General features: G+C 42.9%; 1 protein-coding gene across 1 annotated transcript in view; it reads left to right on the top strand.

Moving 5' to 3' along the window:
• The window catches only part of kctd3 (potassium channel tetramerization domain containing 3), a 93,272-nt gene that overhangs the window by 26,771 nt on the left and 45,870 nt on the right, over positions 1-20,631 (top strand). Inside the window, exon 3 of the mRNA XM_063055779.1 lies at positions 16,623-16,668. Coding sequence (XP_062911849.1) covers positions 16,623-16,668 — 46 coding nt within the window. The remainder of the gene's footprint in view (positions 1-16,622; positions 16,669-20,631) is intronic.

Raw genomic sequence — 20,631 nt, 5'->3', positions numbered from 1 at the left:
AGGCTTTTCCGATACCATAGAACTCATCTTGCAAACGGCTGCTCACAGGCACGTGTTAAAGCAATGCAGTTCCCAATCCGGGGGAGAGCGGCTGTTCGGGGCGTGCTCTGCCTTTTATCGCGCACTGAATTTTTTTTCGTAACAGTGAAAACACCTTCTGAAAGTGAAAACAGGATACTAATGTAGGTCTTTCGTAACAGTGATGTTTCGTAAAGCGAACGTTCGAAAAGCAGGGGGACACCTGTATTGTATCAAGGCATTTTACAGGAGAATGTCAGGGTAGTGGTTCGTCACCTGAAGCTTAATAGAAGTTGGATGATGCAACAAGACAATGATTGAAAACACAAGAGTAGATCAACAACAATAGTTTAAAAAGAAGAAAATTCGTGTTTTGGAATAGCCAAGTCAGGGTCCCAAATGAGATGCTGTGGTATGACTTGAAAGGGCTGTTCATGCAGTAGTATCCCAGAAATATTGATGAACTGAAACAGTTTTGTATGGAAAAATGGTCTAAAATTCCTTTTTGCCTTTGTGCAAATCAGATCAGCAACTACAGGAAACGTTTGGTGGAGGTTATTGCTGCTGAAGGGGGTTCTAACAGTTATTAAATACAAGGGTTCACATACTTTTTCCAGCCAGGAATATAAATGATTAAAAAATGTGTTCAATAAAGGCATGAAAAGTACAATTCTTTGTGTGTTATTAGTTTAGGCAGATTGTGTTTGTGTGTTATTGTGACTTAGATGAAGGTCAGACTACATTTTATGAGTAATTAATGCAGGAAACCAGGTAATTGCAAAGGGTTCACAAACCTTTTCTTGGAATTGTAGTCCTTTACTCTGGGTTAGGGAATCAAACTAAAGGACGTGGGTTTGGATAAGAAGGGGGAGGTTTTATAGGAACTTTTTCACCCATAGAGTGGTCAATTTATGGAATGACCTGAGAAAGTGATTGAGGCAGGTACATTAACTTACAAGACTTAAACTCAAAAATTTAGGACTAGCTTCTTCTCTGCCATTAGATTACTGAACAGTCCATGAACACTACCTCAAGATTTGTTTATTTTGCACGATTTATTTACATTTGTAATCTATAATAGTTTTATGTCTCTGTTCTACTGCTGTCACAAAGCAGCAAATTTCATGTCATATGTCAGTGATGATAAATCTGATTCGGAGTTCTGATTATGATCTACTTAGTGTTTGCATCAAGTAACCCTTGTTAGGCAGCTGGGATTCAGTCATATCCAGCACAAACTAAGATGGTTGCGGTTGCTGGAGGCCAGTCATCTTGGTCCCAAGGTGACATTGTAGGAGTTCCTCATGACATTGCCCTAGCCCTAACCATATTTAAATGCTTTATAAATAACTACCCTCCACATTGACAAATGAAGGGTTGTTTATCTGCAAGACCGTAAGAAATGGTAGCAGGAATAGGCCTGTTCCACCATTCAGTAAAATCATGGTTGATCTGGCCTATGACTCAGCTCCACCTTACCTAACTTTTTTTCTGTAACCCTTAATTTCTTTACTTTGTAAAAATCTATCTGCGTCGTCAGTACAGTATACATAATGAGGTCGTCTTTACTGCTTCCTTGGGCAGAGAGCTCCACAGATTCATTACTCTCTAGGAAAAGCAGTTCCTTCTCACCTCCATCCTAAATCTACTCCCTCACATCTTGAGGTTATGACTCTCACCTGCCAGTGGAAACAAATTTTCTACATAAATTTTGCCCATTCTTCCACAACTTTATGTTTCTATAAGATTCTCTCTAAATCTTCTGAATTTCAGTGAGTAAATTCCCAGGCGAATCAATCTCTCCTCATGGGCCAATGCATCACCTCCATAACCAGTGTATCTTTTCTCAAGTAAAGTGACCAGAGTGGAACATAGTACTTCAGGTGTGGCCTCAACTGTACTCTGTACAGTTGCAGCATAACTTCCCTCTTCTGAATTTAGCCTCTCTAGCAATGAAGGCCAACATTTAATTTGCCTTCTTGATGACCTGTTGCTGCTGCAAACCAACCTTTTGTGAATTCATGCACAAGCACTCCCAGGTCCCTCTGTGTAACAGTATGCTCCAGCCTTTCACCATTTAATCTGATCTTCTGTTTTTTCCCTTCCAAAGTGGATGACCCTGCATTTACCAATATTGTACTGCATCTCTCAGTCCCCTGCCCAATCTCTTAATTTATCTGTATCTCTCTGAAGACTCTTCACATTCTCTGCACAATTTGCTTTTCTGCTCAGTGTCATCAGCAAACTTAAATAGGCTACACTCAGTCCGCTTTTCAAAATCAGTAATGTAGGGCACCACAATAGCGTAGCCGTTAGTGCAATGCTACTACAGCTCAGGGCATCTAAGTTCAGAGTTAATTTCCGGTGCCATCTATTTGGAGTTGGTACTTTTTCTCTGTGACCACGTGTATTTCCTCCGGGTGCTGCAAATTCCTGTCACAGTCCAGAGACGTACCTGATAGTAGATTAATTTGTCATTGTAAATTGTCCTATGATTAGGCAAGGGTTAAATAGGTGAGTTGTTGACGGTGTGGCTTGTTAGGCTGGAACTTCCTGTTTTGCTCTGTATCTCTAAATTTAAAAGAAATTGTTAACAGTTTTGTGCCTCTATTGGTTAAACAATCCTCTACTGAATGCTTAGTTTTCAAATCTGTTTGCAACTCCTCTGATATTGAGGCATTCTGCATCCTTCTTTAGAAAATCTGCATAATATTCAGATGTGGATTGTTACGTGACAAATAACACTGAGAAGTGGTAAAAGCTATTATGACAGTTAAAGTGCCTTCCCTTGACATTCAATGCTTTTGCTGTCACTGAATCTCCGACCGTCAGCATCAATTTCTAGTTACAGACCAAGACATTAACTAGACTTTTTATGATATATCTTATTCCTCCAAGGCTATGTCATACACAGCATATTCTGTAGCAATAGTGACACTCAAGGCATACATCAGCAATATGATGAGTGCTTTCCATGTTGCTCCAAAAATCCTTTTTATCATCCAGGACAAAGCTGACTGCATTAAAAACACAAAATACTCAAAGAACTCAGCAGTTTAAGAAGCACCTGTGGAGAGGGAGATGGAGTTAAAATTGTGGGTTGATGTATAATATGAACGCTGAGTTACAGCCAAACGAAATGGAAAGACCAATAGAAATGTCTGTGATAGGGTAGGAATCAAAAATTATTAAATGAATCTAAAGATGCTACAGCTGAAAGAAATTGGTAATGGCTGAAAAGGCAGATTGATATTCTCTGCACCACTTAGAAGTTTAATTTGTGCCATCACTTAACTACTTCATTGTAACATAAAGCATTTTTTAAAGGTTTCTTTGGTGGCATCTCTCAAGCCCATCACCTCCGATAACCAGAACGACATGGCCTGTTAATCTGCATGGAAACAGTACAACATTCATGTTCCTATTTTAACTTGAAAGTACTGTAATTCCATTCTTTCATTGTTACTGGGTCAAAATTATGTATTCCCTCCCAGGTAGCAACAAAGGAGTATCACTCTATGAGAATTCTGCTCTCACTCCATCCTCCCACCACCCCACTAGGAATAGGGTTCCCCTGGTCCTCACCTACCACCCCACCAGCCTCCGGGTCCAACATATTATTCTCCGTAACTTCCGCCACCTCCAATGGGATCCCACCACTAAGCACATCTTTCCCTCCCCCCCCTCTGCATTCCGCAGGGATCGCTCCCTACACAACTCCCTTGTCCATTCGTCCTCCCCATCCCTCCCCACTGATCTCCCTCCTGGCACTTATCCGTGTAAGCGGAACAAGTGCTACACATGCCCTTACACTTCCTCCCTTACCACCATTCAGGGCCCCAAACAGTCCTTCCAGGTGAGGCATCACTTCACCTGTGAGTCGACTGGGGTGATATACTGCGTCCGGTGCTCCCGATGTGGCCTTTTATATATTGGTGAGACCCAACGCAGACTGGGAGACCGCTTTGCTGAACATCTACGCTCTGTCCGCCAGAGAAAGCAGGATCTCCCAGTGGCCACACATTTTAATTCCACATCCCATTCCCATTCTGACATGTCTATCCACGGCCTCCTCTACTGTAAAGATGAAGCCACACTCAGGTTGGAGGAACAACACCTTATATTCCGTCTGGGTAGCCTCCAACCTGATGGCATGAACATCGACTTCTCTAACTTCCGCTAAGGCCCCACCTCCCCCTCGTACCCCATCTGTTGCTCATTTTTATGCACACATTCTTTCTCTCACTCTCCTTTTTCTCCCTCTGTCCCTCTGAATATGCCTCTTGCCCATCCTCTGGGTCACCCCCCCCCCATCTTTCTCCCTAGGCCTCCTGTCCCATGATCCTCTCATATCCCCTTTGCCTATCACCTGTCCAGCTCTCGGCTCTATCCCTCCCCCTCCTGTCTTCTCCTATCATTTTGCATCTCCCCCTCCCCCTCCAGCTTTCAAATCCCTTACTCACTCTTCCTTCAGTTAGTCCTGACGAAGGGTCTCGGCCTGAAACGTCGACTGCGCCTCTTCCTAGAGATGCTGCTTGGCCTGCTGCGTTCACCAGCAACTTTGATGTGTGTTGCTTGAATTTCCAGCATCTGCAGAATTCCTGTTGTATACTAACCTTGTTCAAAGTTCTCTACATTTTCAAAATTACATTTTGTTTAACTAACTCTGCAGATACATTTGAAATTTTGAATTAGTTTTGAGTAATTAATGCAGAAAACTGGGTAATTGCTAAGGGTTCACAAACTTTTTTTGCAATTGTATGCACATAAAAATTAAATGAGTGCAAAAAGAGAGCAACAGAAGAAGAAAAGTAGTGAGGTAGTGATCATGGGTTCTTTGTCCATTCAGAAATCTGATGGCGGGGGAAAAGCTGTTCCTAAAATTTTGAATGTGTGTCATCAGGCTCCTGTATCTTCTCCTTAATGGTAGCAGTGAGAAGACGGCATGTCCTGGGTGATAGGGGTCCTTAATGATGGATGCCACCTCTTCAAGGCATTGGCTTTTGAAGATGTTTTTGATGGTGGGGAAGCTAGTGCCCATGATGGAGCTGGCTGAGTTTGCAACTGTCTGTAGCTTTTTTAATCCTTTGCCCCTCCATTCCAGACGATGATGCAAACAGTTAAAATGTTCTCCACAGTACATACATAGAAATTTCGACAGTCTTTAGTACCAAGTCTCCTCATACTCCTAATGAAATATAGTCACTTTTGTGCCACCTTTGTAATTGCGTCAATATGTTGGGCCCAGGATAGAGCTTCAGAGAAGTTGACAACCAGGAACTCAAAGCGTTCTACTGCCGGTCTCTCGATGAGGACTGGTGTGTATTCTCTCGATTTCCCCTCCCTGAAGACCACAATCAGTTCCTTGGTCTTACTAATGTTGAGTGCAAGGTTGTTGTTTTGACACCATTCAACTAGCTGATCTATCTCACTTCTGTGCACCTCCTTGTCACCATCAGAAATTCTGCCAGTAATAGTTGAGACATCAGAAAATTTATAGATAGTGTAAGAGCTGTGCCTAGCCACACAGTTGTGGGTTTAGAGAGAGTAGAACAGTATGCTTAGAATGCATCCTTGAGGTGTGTCAGTATTGATTGTCAACAAGAAGGAGAAGCTACTTTTGATCTGCATTGACTATGGTCTCCCGACAAGCAAGTCAAGGATCCAGTCACAGAGGGAGTTACAGAAGGACAAGTTTTGAAGATTGTTAATTAATACTGAGAGTATGATGGTGCTGAATGCTGAGCTGCAATCATTAAATGGCAGCCTGACGTAGATATTGCTATTGTTCTGGTGATCCAAGGCTGACAGGAGAGTCAGTGAGATTGCACTCACTGTACACCTATTTCAGTGTTAGGCATTTTAGACCAGGATATAGGAGCAGAATTAGGCCATTCAGCCTGTTGAGTCTGCTTTGCCATTCCATTGTGGCTGATCCATTTCCCTGTCAATCCCATTCTCCTGCCTTCTCCCCAAAACTTTGACACCCTTTCTTAATCAAGAGCCTATCAATCTCTGTTTTAAATATACTCAACGTCTTGCCCTCCACAGCTGTCTGTGGCAGTGAATTCCACAGATTCATTACCCTCTGTCTAAAGAAATTCCTCCTCATATAAAATCTGTTCTAAATGGACATTCCTCTATTCAGAGGCTGTGCTCTCTGGTCCAAGACTCACCCAGGAAGTAGGAAGCATGCTCCCCACATCCACTCTATCCAGACCTTTCAATATTTGATGGTTTCAATGAGATCTACACACATTCTTTTAAACTCGATGGAATACAGGCCCAGAGCTATCAAATGTGCCTCATGCATTAACCCTTCCATTCCTGGAATCATTCTCATGAACCTCCTCTGGACACTGCCAATGCCAGCACATCATTTCTTAGCTAATGGGCCCAAAACTACTCATAATGCTCCAAATACAGTCTGACCCTATAAAGCCTCAGCAATACATCCTTGCTGTTATATTCCAGTCCTCTCAAAATGAATGCTAACTTTGCATTTGCCTTCCTTGCCACTGGCATAACCTGCAAGTTAACCTTTAGGGAATCCTGTACAAGGACTCACAAGTCCTTTTACACCTTTAATTTTTGAATTTTCTCCCCATTTAGAAAATAGTTTATGCTTTTATTTCTTCTACCAAAGTGCATGACCATGCACTTCCTTACACTATATTCTGTCACTTCTTTGCCCATTCTCCCAACTTGTCCCAAGTTTTTCTGTAGACTCCTTGCTTCCTCAATACCAAACCAGCCCCTCTACCTGTCCTTGTATCATCTGCAGACTTGGCCATAAAGCCACTAATTCCATCATCCAAAAATCATCGACATATGAAGTGAAAAGAAGTGGTCCCAACACCAAATCCTGCGGAACACCAATAGTCACTGGCAACCAATCAGAAAAGACCTCCTTTATTCCTAAACTTTGGCTCCTGCCAGTCAACCAATCCTCTATCTGTGCTAGTATCTGTCCTGTTATACCATGTGTGGCATCTTCTCAAAGGCCTTCTAGAAATCTAAGTAAACAGCATCTACTGACTCTCCTTTGTTTTGCCTGTTGTTTTTCTCAAAGAATTCCAACAAGATTTGTCAGCCAAGATCTCCCTTTAAGGAAAGATTTACTCGTAAAGGCCAACTTTGGCCTATTTTACCATGTGCCTCCAAGTTCATCCTTAATAATAGACTCTAATATCTTCCCAACCACTGAAGTCAGGCTAACTGCCTATAATTTCCTTTCTTCTGTCTCCTTTCCTTCTTAAAGAATGGAATGACAGTTCTCAATTTTCCAGTCCTCCAAAACCATTCCAGAGTACAGTGATTCTTGAAAGATTATTACTAATAACTCCACAATCTTTTCAGCAACCTCTTTTAGAACCCTGGGTTGTAGTCCATCTATTCCAGGTGACTTATCTACCTTCAGGCCTTTCAGCTTCCCAAGCACCTTCTTAGTAATAGCAACTACATTCACTTCTGCCCCGACACTCTTGAGTTTCTGGCATACTGCTAGTGCCTTCTACAGTGAAGACTGACACAAAGCCATTTCTTTGTTCCCCATTACTAGCTGTGCAGGGAAGTTTTCCAGCAAATCGACATCCACTCTCTCCTCTCTTTTACTCTTTATGTATCTGAAAAAAAAATTTGCTAATCCCTATTACATTATCTGCTAGCTTACCTTCATAGTTCATCTCTTCTCTCTTTATGGTTTTTCAGTTGCATTCTGTTGGTTTTTAAACCTTCCCAACCTTCCAACTTCCCAATAAGTGTTGCTATATTACAAACGTATATGCCCTCTCATTTGCTTTTATGCTGTCTTTGCCTTCCCTTGTCAGCCACGGTGTGTCATCTTCCCTTTAGAACACTACTTCATCTTTGGGATCTATCTATTCTGTACCGTTGCTAAATTGCTCCCAGGACTTCAGCCATTGCTGTTGTTCCATCATCCCTGCTCATGTCCCCTTCCAGTCAACTTTGGCCAGCATTTGTCTCGTGCCTCTGTAATTCCCTTTGCTTCAGGGGTATGATATACGTCTGACTTTATCTTCTCCCTCTTAAACTGCAGGTTGAATTCTGTCATATTATGATCAAGGCTACCTAAGAGTTCCTTTATCTTAAGTTCCCTAATTAAATTTGGTGAATTACATAACAGCCAATTCAGATGGGAATGGGACGTGGAAGTGGAAGGATGAGGTGTACGAGCAGGTGTTGCAGAACAAGTACTCCTCCCTCTCTACCATTCGGTGCCCCAAACAGTCCTTCCAGGTGAGGCAACACTTCATCTGTGAGTCCTGGGTTCATCTATCTGGTTCTCCCCATATGGCCACCTGTGCGTTGGTGAGACCCGATATAGACTGGGAGACCACTTCACCGAGCACCTACGCTACGCTTATCAGCAGGATCTCCCAGAGGCTACCCATTTTAATTCTACTTCCCATTCCCATTCCACTATGTCAGTCCATGGACTCCTCCACTGTTGCAATGAGGCCACACTCAGGTTGGAGAAGCAACGCCTTGTTTTCTGTCTGGGTAGCCTCCAACATGATGTCATGAACATCGATTTGTCAAACTTCTGGTAACGTCCTCTCCCTCCTTCATCATTCCCCATTTCCATTCCCCTCTCTCATCTTATCTCCTTACCTGCCCATCACCTTCCTCTGGTGTTCCTTCCCCTTTTCTTTCTTCCATTGAGTTTTGTCCTCTCCTATCAGATTCCTCCTTCTCCAGCCCTGTATCTCTTTTGCCAATTAATTTCCCAGCTCTTTACTTCACCTCCCCCCCATTTCACCTATTGTCTTGTGTTTCTTCCTCCCTTTCCCCTACGTTCTAATGCTGACTCCTCATTTTTTTTCTTCCAGTCCTGATGAAGGGTCTCGGCCCAAAACATCGACTGTACTCTTTTCCATTGATGCTGCTTGGCTTGTTGAGTTCCTCCATCATTTCATGCATGTTGCTTGGATTTCCAGCATCTGCAGATTTTCTGTTGTTTTTGATTGGACCCCGGCCAAATTAGTTTAAATCCTCCCCAACAGCTCTGGCAAACCTGTTGCAAGGATATTGGTCCCCTCAGTTTCAGGTGTAACCTGTCCTTCTTGTACAGGCCATGCCTTCCCCAGAAAAGATCCCAATGATCCAGAAATCTGAAACACTACACAAATTCCTCAGCCATGCATTTTTCTGGAAATCATCCTATTTTTATCCTCACTGGCACGTGGCACAGGCAGCGATTAAGAGATTATTACCCTGGAGGTCCTGCATTAACTCTCTTCAGGACTTCCTTTCTTTTCCTACCTTTGTTGTTGGCACCAATATGTACCACAACTTCTGGCTGCTTACTCTCCCTCTTTAGAATGATCCAGACCTGATTCGAGACATTCCTGTCCCTGGCACCTGAAGGAAAAATACCATCTGCGTCTCTTTTTCACATCCACAGAAGCTTCTGTCTGCTCACCTAAATATAGAATCTCCTATCATTACTACACTGCTCTTCTCTTCCCTCCTCTTCTGAGCCACAGAGACTGACTCAGCACCAGGGATCTACTCACTGCGGCTTCTCTCTGATCGGCCGTCCCGTCCAACAGTATCCAAAGCGGTGTACTTATTATTGAGGGGAACAACCACAGGGGTACTCTGCACTGGCTGCCTGTTCCCTTTTCCTATCTTGACAGTTACCCAGGTATCTGCATCCTGTAACTTAGGGATGATAGATAGATACTTTATTGATCCTAAAGGAAATTACAATGTCACTGTAGCATTACAAATGCACAGATGTAGATAATAGAAGAGAAGTAGAAAGGACAAAAAATAAGTTACCACAAACAGTCTAACAGTAGGGGGTCATCACTTCCCCGGCTACAGGTTGACTTATTATAGAGTTTAATGGCCAAGGGTAAGAGTGACCTCATATAGCGCTGTTTGGAGCAGCGCAGTTGTTTTAGTCTATTACTAAAAGTGCTTCTCTGTTCAGCCAGTGTGGCATGCGGAGGGTGGGAAACATTGTCCAGAATTGTCAGGATTTTCCGTAGGGTCCTTTGTTCTACCACAGCTTCCGCTGTGTCCACTTTGAATCCTATAACAGAGCCAGCCTTTCTAATCAGTTTGTTGAGCCTGTTGGCATCACCCATGTTGCCCCAGCGCACCACTACATAGAAGATTGTACTAGCGACAACTGACTGGTAGAACATGTGTAGGAGAGGCCTGCATTCTCCAAAGGAGCTCAGTCTCCTCAAGAAGTAGAGACATCCTTGGCCCTTTTACACAGACTCTGTGCTGGTATACCACTCAAGTCTGTCATCCAGGTGCACCCCCAGGTACTTGTAGGTTCTCACCGCATCCATGTCCTCACCATCAGTAGTAACAGGGATCAGAGCAACACTCACAACACGCTGGAGGAACTCAGCAGGTCGGGCAGCATCCATGGAAATGATCAGTCAACGTTTCGGGCCGGAACCCTTCGTCAGGACTGAAGAGGGAAGGGGCAGAGGCCCTATAAAGAAGGTGGGGGGAGGGTGGGAAGGAGAAGGCTGGTAGGTTCCAGGTGAAAAACCAGTAAGGGGAAGGATAAAAGGATGGGGGAGGGGAAGCAGGGAGGTGATAGGCAGGAAAGGTGAAGAAGGAATACGGGAAAGTACAATGGGTAGTAGAAGGAGGCGGAACCATGAGGGAGGTAATAGGCAGCTGGGGGAGGGGCAGAGTGAAATAGGAATTGGGGAAGGGAGGGGGAGGAAATCACCGGAAGTTGGAGAATTCAGTGTTCATACCAAGGAGCTGGAGACTACCTAGACGGTATATGAGGTGTTGCTCCTCCAACTTGAGTTTAGCCTCATCATGACAGTAGAGGAGGCCATGTATGGACATATCGGATTGGGAATGTGAAGCAGAGTTGAAGTGGGTGGCAACCAGGAGATCCTGTCTGTTATGGCGGACGGAACGGAGGTGCTCGACGAAGTAGTCCCCCAATCTGCGTCGGGTTTCACCGATGTAGAGGAGGTCGCACTGGATCCAACAGACTCTCAAGTAAGCTGTTGTCTCACCTGGAAGGATTGTTTGGGGCCCTAAATGGTGGCAAGAGAGGAGGTGTAGGGACAGAGATAGTGCCAGGTGGGAGATCCGTAGGGAGGGACATGTGGACCAAGAAGTCGCGGAGGGAACAATCCCTGTGGAAAGCGGAGAGGGGTGGAGAGGGAAAGATATGCTTAGTGGTGGGGTCCTGTTGAAGGTGGCGGAAGTTGCAGAAGATAATGTGCTGGATCCGGAAGCTGGTGGGGTCGTAGGTGAGGACAAGGGGAACTCTGTCCCTGCTGTGGTGGGAGGATGAGGTGAGGGCCGAAGTGTGGGAAATGGAGGAGATGCGGGTGAGGGTATTATTGATGACAGCAGTAGGGAAACCACGATCCTTAAAGAAAGAGATCTTTAACGGAAAGCCTCATCCTGAGTGCAGATTGTGGTGGAGACGGAGGAACTGGGAATAGGGAATGGCATTTTTGCATGTGGCAGAGTGGGAAGAGGTATAGTCAAGGTAGTTATGAGAGTCGTTGGACTTGTAGAAGATGTCAGTGGACAGTCTGTCTCCAGAGATGGAGATCGAGAAAGGGGAGAGAAGTGTCCGAGATAGACCAAGTGAATTTGAGGGCTGGGTGGAAGTTTGAAGTAAAGTCGATGAAATTGACGAGCTCAGCATGGGTGCAGGAAGCAGCACCAATGTAGTCGTCAATGTAGTGAAGGAAAAGTTGGGGTGCAGTACCAGAATAGGTTTGGAGCACAGACTGTTCCACATAACCAATGAAGAGGCAGGCATGGCTGGGGCCCATGCGAGTGCCCATAGCTACACCCTTGGTCTGAAGAAAGTGGGAAGAGCCAAAAGAGAAGTTATTAAGTGTGAGTGCCAGTTCCACCAACCAGAGGGGGGTAGTGGTGGTGAGTAACTGGTGAGGTCTATTATCCAGAAAGTAGCGGAGGGCTTTGAGGCCTTCTTGATGGGGAATGGAGGTGTATAAGGATTGGACATCCATAGTGAAAATGAAGCGGTCGGGACCTGGGAACTGGAAGTTATTGAAGATGTGGAGGGCATGGGATGTATCCCGGATGTAGGTGGGGAGGGACTGAACTATGAGTGACAAAATGGAGTCCGGATAGGCAGATACAAGTTCAGTGGGACAGGAGCAGGCAGAAACTGTGGGTCTACCGGGACAGTCAGGCTTGTGTATCTTGGGGAGGAGGTAAAACCGAGCGGTGCGGGGTGTGGGAATAATGAGTTTAGCGGCTGAGGATGGAAGGTCTATGGAGTTGATAAGGGTGGTGATGGTATGGAAGACAATGGTTTGATGTTTTTTTGGTGGGGTCCTGTTCCAGGGGTAAGTAAGAGGATGTGTCAGAGAGCTGCCGTTTGGCCTCAGTGAGGTAGAGGTCTGTTCACCCAGGCTTTGTCTTCCTAAAGTCCATTATCATCTCCTTTGTCTTACTAATGTTGAGCTGCAACTCCAGTTCCTGAACACAGTCTTTAAGGAGCTTGTAGCTTGATGCACTGTGCAGATGTAGTCATCAGGGAGACTAGATGTTTCCGAGCTTTCCCACATCTCAGATATATCGGTATTACAGTGGAGTAAAGGGAATTGCAGAGGCATGAGAGAGGGTTTGGTCAGAATTGATTGGAAAAGAACACTGGTAGGGATGACGGCAGAGCAGCAATTGCTGGAATATCTAGAAGCAATTCGGAAGGCACAGGATAAATTGATCCCAAAGAGAAAGAAGTATTCTAAAAGAAAGATGGCACAACCATGACTAACAAGAGAAGTCAAAGCTAACGTAAGAACCAAAGAGAGGGCAAATAATAGAGCAAAAATTAGTGGGAAGTTAGAGGATCGCTTTTAAAAACCAATAGATGGCAACTAAAATAGTCATTAAGAAGGAAAAGATGGAACACGAAAGTAAGCTAGCCAATAATATTAAAGAGGATACCGAAAGTTTTTTCAGATACAGAAAGTGTAAAAGAGAGGCGAGAGTAGATATCTATTAGAAACAATGCTGGAGAGGTGGTAATGGAGGACAAGGAATTGGTGGACAAACTGACTAAGTATTTTGCGTCAGTCTTCACTGCGGAGGATACTAGCAGTATGGTGGATGTTCCAGGTGTCAGGGGTCATGAAGTATGTGAAGTTACCATTACTAGAAAGAAGGTTCTTGGGAAGCTGAAAGGCCTGAAGGTAGATAAGTCACCTGGACCAGGTTGAAGAGATCGTGGTGGCATTAATAATGATCTTTCAAGAATCACTCGATTCTGGAATAGTTCTGAAAGACTAGAAAATTGCAAATGTCACTCTTCAAGAAAGGAGACATACAGAAGAAAGGAAGCTATAGGCCAGTTATAATGAGAAAATCTGCAGATGCTGAAAATTCAAGCAACACACAAAAAAATGCTGGAGGAAGTCCGCAGGTCAAGCTGCATCTATGTAAAGAGTACAGTCAACATTTCAGGCCAAGACCCTTCATTAGGACTGGCGAAATATCGACCCTGTACTGTCTTCCACAGATGCTGCTTGGCCTGCTGAGTTCCGCCAGCATTTTTTCTGTGTTGCTATAGGCCAGTTAGCCTAACCTCACTGTTTGGGTAGATTATTAAGAGTGAGGTCTCAGGGTACTTGGAGGTGCATGGTAAAATAAGCTGCAGTCAGCATGGTTTCCTCAAGGAAGAATCTTACCTGACAAATCAGTTGGAATTCTTTCAAGAAATATCAAGCAGGATAGACAAAGGAGAATCGGTTGATTTTGTGTACTTTGATTTACAGAGGCTTTTGACAAGGTGCCACACATGAGGCTGCTTAACAAGCTTAACATGGTATCACAGGAAAGATTCTAGCATGGATAAAGCAGTGGCTGATTGGCAGGAGACAAAGAATGGGAATAAAGGGAGCCTTTTCTGGTTGGCTGCCGGTGATTAGTGGTGTTCCACAGGGGCCATGTTGGGGCTGATTCTTTGTACGTTCAATTTCAGTGATTTGGATGATGGAATTGATGGCTTTCTTGCAAAGTTTGCTGACTATATGAAGATAAATGGACGGCAAGTAGTGTTGAGGAAATAGAGAGGTGACAGAAGGACTTAGATTAGGAGAATGGGCTAAGAAATGGCAGGTGGAATACAGTGTAGGGAAGTATGCTCATGCACTTTGTTAGAAGAAATAAACTATTTTCTAAATGTAGAGAAAATAAAAAATAAACTGAGGCACAAAAGGACTTGAAAGTCCTTGTGCAGGATTTTCTAAAGGTTAATTTGCAGGTTGAGTTTATGGTGAGGAAAGCAAATGTAATGTTAGCATTCATTTCAAGACAACTAGAATATAAAAGCAAAGATGTAACTTTGAAACTGGTGAGGCCTCACTTGCAGTATTGTGAGCATTTTTGGGCCCCTTGTTTTCGAAAAGATGTGCTGAAACTGGAGAGGGTTCAAAGGAGGTTCAAGAAAATGATTCCAGGATTGAATGGAATGAAGAGTATTTGATGGCTCTGGCCATGTATTCACTGGAATTAAGTAGAATGAGGGGTGACCTCATTGAAAACTTATTGAATGTTGAAAGGTCTTGATAGACAGGATGTAGAGAGGATGTTTCCTATGGTGGTCTAAGACGAGAGGACACAGCCTCAGAATAGAAGGGTTTCCTTTTAAATTGAAGATGAGGAGGAATTTCTTTTGTCAGAGAGTGGTGAATCTCTGGAATCCTTTGCCTTATACAGCTGTGGAGGCCAAGTCTCTACATATATTTAAGGCAGGGGTTATTAGATTCTTGATTGGTTGGGGCATGAAGGGATACGGGGAGAAGGCAGGAGATTAGGACTGAGAGGAAAGTTGGTTCAGCCATGATGAATTGGCAGAGCAAACTTGATGGGCCAAATTACCAAATTCTCCTCCTGTACCTTATGGTCTTATCTCACACAACCTGAACATACCATTAAATCTGAATCCATTCTCAGTGCACTAGCTATATATGAATAGACAATGAAAGAGGAAAAAAAAACTTAGGACCTCTGCCTGTTCTTGCCCAAGCCTGTTGCGCCATTGCCGGACTACTCTAAGGCTGGCGCAGTCCAACCATGGTCACTCCAACACCTCCCTTCTTTCATTGGCTCAGATAAAACTCACTTCCAATGAAACTTGCTGTTTTCAAATGGCTCCTACCCTGCAAGATATCACATTTTCACTCGCTACTTTAAACAATGACTCACTCCTGACGAGACTTGTAGGTTTCATATGGATCTCTGCCTGCAAGATGTTGCTCTCTCACTTGCTACTTCAAACAATTACAGCTGGTCCTGGTCCTTGATTCTGGCCATGACCAGCCTCTCAAAGCACTTTATCATAGTAGATGTGAGTGGAACTGGGCGACAGTCATTGAGGCAGCTCCCCCTGCATTTCTTGGGCACTCATATGATTGTCGCCCTTTTGTAGCAGTGAGAGACCTTTAGTTTGCTCTTGCAGAAAGTTATCCTGTGAGGATAGTGTAATTGTTAAAATAATCATTTTGACGCATCCCTTACTTTTAGCTGAATCTTATTTGATGGAGTTAGTGATGATGTACAGTCCCCAATTCATGGTAATTAGAAAACTTACTGTCATTGACCATCTAGAACCATTTGCAGTAACTATACTTCTAGGCATTCACAGGCTAAAGTAATGAAATATCTATCCTAGTTTTAACAAACTATTTAATGAGTATTTTGGATCCTGTAGACAGACTATAGGCCTTGCTTTTTAAAATATTCATCAGTCAGCAATGGGAATAAGATTAACCCAGGGGTTTCCAATATTACATTTCACCTACTCTGGTTAGCCACTGCAGTTTTTCAACCATAAATAGGTTCAAATTCATAAACATATCCATATTTTTGTTGTAAATTTCTAGCCACGGCTTTGATAAGCATATTGTGCACATAATTATTGTCATATAATGCGCAATGTGACTCTTTCGGTAAGGTAAGAATCATTACTTAATAATCATACATTTGGATTATACTGCTGTAAGATAGAATTAATTGTAATAAATATACTTAAATATAAAGGTCACTAAATCAGCTGTGAACAAGTAAAAGAAAATCATTGAAAACCTCAGCAGACTGGGCACAATTGCAGAGAAGTATTAACCATTTTTTCTAAGGTCCCTGGACAAAAAATGAAAGTGATTGTGGAAATTCAAACCTCTTACTATCGCTTCTTTCAGTTAGTCCTGACGAAGGGTCTCGGCCCGAAACGTCGATTGTATCTCTTCCTAGAAATGCTGCGTGGCCTGCTGCGTTCACCAGCAACTTTTAAGTGTGTTGCTTGAAATTCCAGCATCTGCAGATTTCCTCGTGTTTGTGTGGAAATTAACCAGTGTTTGACTTTCTAAAATTTCCTGAACCAGATAAGTGATTGCTGGTGTTTGAAGGTTAACTTTGCCTATATTTTTTTCAAAATATTCATGGTAAAATAAATCTGTTTGGCAGGATATTTATTTGAATCCTCCAGAGGGCAGGTCACATGTGATATACTTGTATACATTGTTCAAAGCTGTTGAACAATTTCAACTTTTGAAATACTCTGACCTTCAAAGTAATTCTCATGTCAACTGTTCTTGTTCCAGCTTACTGAGTGGGAGAATCTCAACGCTACGGGATGAAACTGGAGCAGTAAGCTGACCATTATTTTGTATTTAATACTCTTTTCTTTCTTTTTTCTTTTTCAATATTTTTATTGATTTCTATATAGAAGAATACAGAGTTCAAGAGAATACATATTATAAAACAAAAGACAAAATATAATAATACCAGTTACAATATATTGAATCACATTAATGAACTCCTTACTCTATGTTCATATGGATTAGGTTAATTCGTATATTAGAATATAAACAATTTTATTAAAAAAATCTACTCTTTTAAAGTAGAATTCAATTATAAATTTCTTATGAAGAATCATGTTGTAAGGGTTAAATTTCTATCTTACACTAATTCAAAAATCATACAGTCATGGGGATTACAATACTTCTTGACTGAGGAGTTTTTACACAGTATTAACTTTTTTATGGAAGGGTGTACTGTGGGCCTGAGCTGTTCTTCCTCTATCTGGTGGGCATTTTTAAAGTTGTGATACAGTGATCTCTAGCATTTTCTCACTATATTTGAGGAGTAACTAACTGTGTTTCCCAATAGTTCTTTTTGCTGTTCATGTCACAGCATCAGAGTTGTATCAGATAAAGATGAAATGGGAAAAACTTATTTCCTGTAATGCTTTTGATGCCCATCTTGTCCACTCTTTGCTTAGTAATAATTATCAAAGCAAAAGAATGCAGGTTGTAGTTACTAAAGATCTGTTAATTCCTCCACAAGCCTATTCCCAGTTTTTGACAGGAAAGCATAAAGCTACTCAGATCTGTTTACAGAAGAGGCACTTGACTGATCTGTAGCATAAGAGGACTGAGATAAAGGTTAAAGATTAGCTTTATTTGAATGTTTGTTGAAATGTGGATTTTTCAATTTTAAACTGGGTGATTTTCAGAAAGTGTTGATAAAATGTTACATGAATTAATGGCGCCAATCCTGCCCCTCACCCACCCAGAAAAAAAGAAGTGATTTGAACCTGATGATAGAACGCTCAGACTATAAGACCATAAGACATAGGAGTAGAAATAAGCCATTCAGCCCATCAGGTCTGCTCCACCATGTGATCTTGGCTATTCCATTTCCCTCTCAACCCCATTCTCCTGCCTCTCCCTGTAACCTTTTATGCCCTGACTAATCAAGAACCAATCAACCTCCATCTGAAATACATCCATTGACTCGGCCTCCACAGCTGCTGTGGCAATGCATTCCTCAGATTCACCACCATCTGGCTCAAAAAAATCCCTCCTCACCTCCATTCTTAATGGGTGTCCCTCTATTCTGAGGTTGTGATTAATATAGAACTGACAAGTAATTAAAGCATGGTCTTCTTTGTGATTGGAGGAAATACCCGCATGCATAGAGGAGCCATAATTATTTGATTAGTCTTAGTTGTCTATCTGTATTGTGGTCTTCAAAACCAAGTTTGTTGATAATATAAAGCTTGGGAGAATGTGATTCTGCTGCTTCAGTTCCATTAGGATTAATGTGTTATACTCATCTGAAGAGGGGTAAATATCTTCAATGGTTAGCTGAAAGCTGAGAAAATTCCACGCAAAATGTAAATTCAAGATTCAGTTCAAGATTGTTTAATGTCGTTTCCAGTAGACAAGTGTAAAGGCGAGCAAAATAATAGTTACTCTGAATCTGGTGCAGCACAAAGAAGTCAAGATGGTGCCAGCGAACAACGTTTCCTCGGCTGACATCTTTCAGTTAGCAAATGTTTTTCTACATTTTCTACTTCTTCTTTTCATCTTGTTTGTTTTATGGAAGCTGTTGGAGCCTGTGAAGTACAGTTTGGATCTTGATCGAGGGATCGAGCCGTATGCTATGTCCGGAGAGCTGCGTGGGGGAGATCAGAGACTGGGGCTGAGAAGGTCCGAGAACGGAAGCTGACTTGTGAGAAAAATCAGAGACAAGGCATAGTGTCGTGAATGACTCCATCTCGAAGTGGCGAGGAAAATTGAAGCATTGAGGTGAATGCGGAGTGAGTCAGCAATGGCTGCCAAGAGAGATGGTCAACAGTTGGATTGGTGGCGTTTCTACTCGCGTGGGCAGTGATTGGCCCCAGCTTGGCAGCATTAGGACACCCAGGTCAGCGGTCATTCTGTATAGAAGGACTGAGTTTATGCAGCTGCTCTCTTCATATGCAGATGAAAGGATGTTTCCCACATTCTGAGATTTATGTGATTATTGGACTGTACTTTATATTGGTTTCCTTCAGCCTTTTTGGTGCTTTCTTCCTTGTGGATGATTGGCGGATAGATGATCTGTTAATTTTTGTGTGTAAGAGGTGGCGTTGGGGGTTTGGTGCTGCAGTCACTGTTCTTTTCTATGAGTGAAGGGGTCAAAGATCGTTATGTGTAGGGGCTCAGTGATTGTTACTATGCCTGTTCTTTGCTGTGGGGAGAAGGATTTTGGGGTGTGTGAGTTTTGTTTCTTTTTCATGTGGGGGGAGGTTGATTTCTTTCATCAACACCCATGGCCTTTCTGTATTTAATGGCTATTTGGAGTAGACAAATATCAGTTGTATTATACATGCATACTTTGACAATAAAATCAACCTTTGAACTTCAAAGAAAACACAGTAAGATAATGGACACAATAAAAAGAATACAGTAAATATAAATACATGAGATAGCTTCTATAGTTAGGTTGATTGCATGTCCAGAAAGTGATGCTAGGTATATGAGTGTCTGTACATAAGGTGACTGACAGAAAATGATAAAGTAGTGGTGGTAGGGGATATGGAGGGTTAGGTTAGTGGGTGGAGGTGTTGATCAGTCTTACTGCTTGGGGAAAGTAACTGTTTTTGAGTCTGATGGTCTTGGTGTGGATGCTGTATAGCCTCCTTCCAGATGGGTGTGAGTCTATGAGCAGAATGAGTGATGTTCATGAAGTTATTGGACCTTTCCTGCTACCTTTCTGTATAGACAGTATTTTAAATTTAGAAAATGTGACAGTAAACTGTGAGTATAGTTGTGATACTTTTTCAAGGCACAGTACATCGAGGATTCCAGTGTTACCAACTGTACACCTGCTGGAATAAAGGAGGTCAGGGCACAGGAAAGTGTCAAGGGCACAGTCCTGGAAGAAATGCAAAACATCCATGAGTATGTCAGGAAGATGGCCCCTAAGGATGATTTGCTGGGAGGTTACCTCAGACAGTAGGCAAGGGACATGGAAATGGAAGTGGGTGAAGTATAGCCAGAGGACCAGAGGCCATGGCAGGACAAGCAACTGCACAGGATGTACCTTCGCCGGATATCAGAGGTGGCTGACATAAGAAAGTCCTACCAATGGTTGGAAATGGCAGGGCTGAGTGACGGCATAGAGGCGCTGCTCATGGGTGCACAAGAACAAGTGCTGATCACAAGAGCAATAGAAGCAGGGGTCTGTTACACCAGACAAGACCCAAATGCAGACCGTGCTAGGAATCCACTGGAACCATCCAGCACATAGTAGCTGGGTGCAATATGTAGGCAGGGAAAGCATACACTGAATGGCACAACCAAGGTGCAGGAATTGTGTACAGGAACATCTGAGCTGAGTGTGGATTGGACACTCCCAAGTTCAAATAGGAAATAACCTGGGAAAGTCGTGGAGAATGACAGAACTAAGATCCTGTGGGACCCCAAATACAGACTGACAAGCAGGTACTGGCCAACCAACCTGACATAGTAACACTGAACTAGGAACAGAAGAATGCAATAGTAATAGATGTGGCAATCCCGAATGACAGTAACACCTGGAAGAAAGAGTATGAGAAGCTGGAGAAATACCAGGGCTTGAAAGATCAGATAGAAAGGATGTGGAAGGTTAAAGCCTGATTAATCCCAATGGTGATATGAGCACTTGGAACTGTGACACCTGGATTGGGAGTCTGGCTCCAACAAATCCCAGGAACAACATCCGAGATCTTGGTCCAGAAGAGTACATACTAGGAACAGCAAGGATACTGTGCTGAATCCTCAAACTCCCAGGCCTCTGATA

This window comes from Mobula hypostoma, chromosome 8, assembly GCF_963921235.1.
Source record: "Mobula hypostoma chromosome 8, sMobHyp1.1, whole genome shotgun sequence".
Lineage (NCBI taxonomy): Eukaryota > Metazoa > Chordata > Chondrichthyes > Myliobatiformes > Myliobatidae > Mobula > Mobula hypostoma.
Note: the sequence above shows the minus strand (reverse complement) of the source record. Positions and strands in the feature narration are given on the sequence as shown.